General features: G+C 41.0%; 1 protein-coding gene and 1 pseudogene across 1 annotated transcript; both read right to left on the bottom strand.

Moving 5' to 3' along the window:
• Positions 1 to 261: 261 nt before the first annotated feature.
• On the bottom strand, positions 262 to 873 carry LOC145795753 (uncharacterized). The gene has a single exon (XM_082880634.1). The coding sequence runs from the start codon at positions 871 to 873 to the stop codon at positions 262 to 264; it is 612 nt and encodes a 203-aa protein (XP_082736760.1).
• A 393-nt stretch (positions 874 to 1,266) lies between these two features.
• LOC114265833 (putative mitochondrial protein AtMg00310 pseudogene) lies at positions 1,267 to 2,118 on the bottom strand (annotated as a pseudogene).
• Positions 2,119 to 2,453: the final 335 nt, after the last annotated feature.

Raw genomic sequence — 2,453 nt, 5'->3', positions numbered from 1 at the left:
TCTGAAAAGTAGACTTTATCTAGAATTGACCAACTGTTTTATATCGAATGATTATTTTATTTTTATTATCAACATTTATATATTGAATGATGTATTTAATGTGTCATAAAAGGAGTACTAAACAAATACATTGATGAGACATTATACATTATTTTAAACTTGATATTCAAATTTAATCGACATGCCATTGCCATTATTATTATTATTTTTTTTTATTTTTTTTTTTTATTTTTTTTTAGAGGAAAGGCGAAAATAGCATTACTAGCACAAGGCTAAAGCCTTACATAAGCCAACTGGGGGATTGATCACCCAATTGGAGGGGAGAACTCCATTTAAAAAGGCCCTCGCTGTCCAGTGAGCAACACTATTAGCCTCTCGAGGAGTCCATACAAAGGAAATATTACACTGTTTAGCTATGATTCTAATATCCCTGATGATAGGAGCACACTCCCATGGAGGATCATCTTCAGACACACACAAGCAAATCACAGATTTGTTATCCCCAGCAATTTCCACCTGAGAGAGATTCAACGACCTAGCCATAAGGCATGCCCATCGAATTGCCAACGCTTCACCCTGCAAAATTGAGCCTACATCCTCAAAGCGAGCTGCTCTTTCCACTACCGAGCCACTGTTGTTACGGAAAATCACCGCCACTGAAGCTCTGGAGGTTCCAGGCCTGAGTGCAACATCACAGTTTGCTTTGAAGCTGCCTTGCTGAGGAGGAATCCACACTCGATCCGGAGTTCGATGGGAATTCAGCCGAGAGGGAGTAGAATAAGAGGCCTGCAGTGCCGAAGCATATTCACATGAGTCCTTGGCTGCTCGAAATATGACAGAGAGAGGGTCGATGGGCTGCTGGTTGAAAACCATGTCATTCCGACACTTCCATATATGCCTAGCCAACCAAATTACCTGACAAAAATAATCCACTATCTCAGACTGAATTGAGATATTTTGATACACTTCACAGGTCCATCTTTGAATCGAAACAATAGGACTCAGATTTGTCGCAATGCTCAAGATACTCCCAAATCACACCGCCCGCGTCCATTCGCAACCGCAAATCAAATGCTCTATTGTTTCAATTTCCCGATTGCAGATAGGACATAACTCATCCCGAGCACAATGACGTCGGAAAAGGTTAGCTTTGGAAGCCAACAGATTGTTACACAGCCGCCACCAGAAGTTCTGGAGCTTTGGAGGTATTGGAAGGGCCCACAAGAATTTCCAGACTTGCTCGGGCATCTGAAATAAGGATGATGGTCAAGTTTCAGATTGGTGCACTGATTCCGTGACTGCCACCCAGTATCCGGACTTAACTGAGTAGAGTCCTTTCAGATCATGATGCCAAATGAGACGATCATCTTGAGGCTCAGTCGCAATTGGAATCAAACAAATCTTATCAACCTCATCCTTTGAGATCACACTCTGTAGCACATTTACATTCCAGCAGTTGGTATTGTGGTTAATTGCCTCACTCACTTTCGTTAGCTGACATCCCAAAGGTTTCTGAGATTTGACACAGAAGTTTGGAGAGAAAGTTACCCATTTATCATTCCAGAAATTAATGGATTTCCCATTAAACACTTGCCATCTGACCCCTCTCTTTAACACCTCTTGACCCTCCAGAAGACTAGTCCATGCCCATGATGCCCGCAGACCTTTTCTGGCAGTCCAAAAATTTGACTGAGGGTAATACCGACCCTTGAAGATTTGAGCACAGAAGGAGTTAGGAAACCGACTGAGCCACCACCCTTGACGAGCTAACAGAGCTCTATTAAAAGAGCGGAAATCGCGGAAACCCATTCCGCCATGGAGTTTAGGCATTGTTAGTTTGTCCCACGCTGCCCAATGAATACCTTTGTTGTCAAAGTCACCTTTCCACAAATAATTGCTCAAAAGTGCATTCAATTCAGAGCATAAATTCTTGGGGAGTAAAAAGCAAGACATTGCATTGGAGGGAATTGCCTGGGCGACCGATTTAAGAAGAATTTCCCGTCCTTCTTGGGACAAAAGTTTAAGCTTTCCAACCTTGAAGTTTATCGCGCACCCTTTCCACAATGTAATTGTATGTTGCCCGTTTGGATCTATAACGCCCTCAATATAAACAAACATTTATATACAAAAGATCCACAGTTCCTCAATTCATCAGAGTACTTCATTACAAAAACATTACACGTTAACAACAAAGGTAAATGCCCTACGGGCTTACAGCTTTCCAAGTTAACACTTGGTTATAAAAGAGAGTATTGACTCGGTTACACATTAAGCCCTTGGCTTGAATTTACATGTAATACATCAAAAGGAGATAAGAGAACAAAAGTTTTGTAACGCCCTCAAAATAATAACAATAAACCCATCAGATAAGACATGCATTTACATTTAAACTAACCGCATTCCTTTCATTCATTAGAATTCCAAGACATAAGTATTACATGTTAACCTTATAA

This window comes from Camellia sinensis, chromosome 7, assembly GCF_055761805.1.
Source record: "Camellia sinensis isolate YWXY chromosome 7, ASM5576180v1, whole genome shotgun sequence".
Taxonomy (NCBI): Eukaryota; Viridiplantae; Streptophyta; class Magnoliopsida; order Ericales; family Theaceae; genus Camellia; species Camellia sinensis.
Note: the sequence above shows the minus strand (reverse complement) of the source record. Positions and strands in the feature narration are given on the sequence as shown.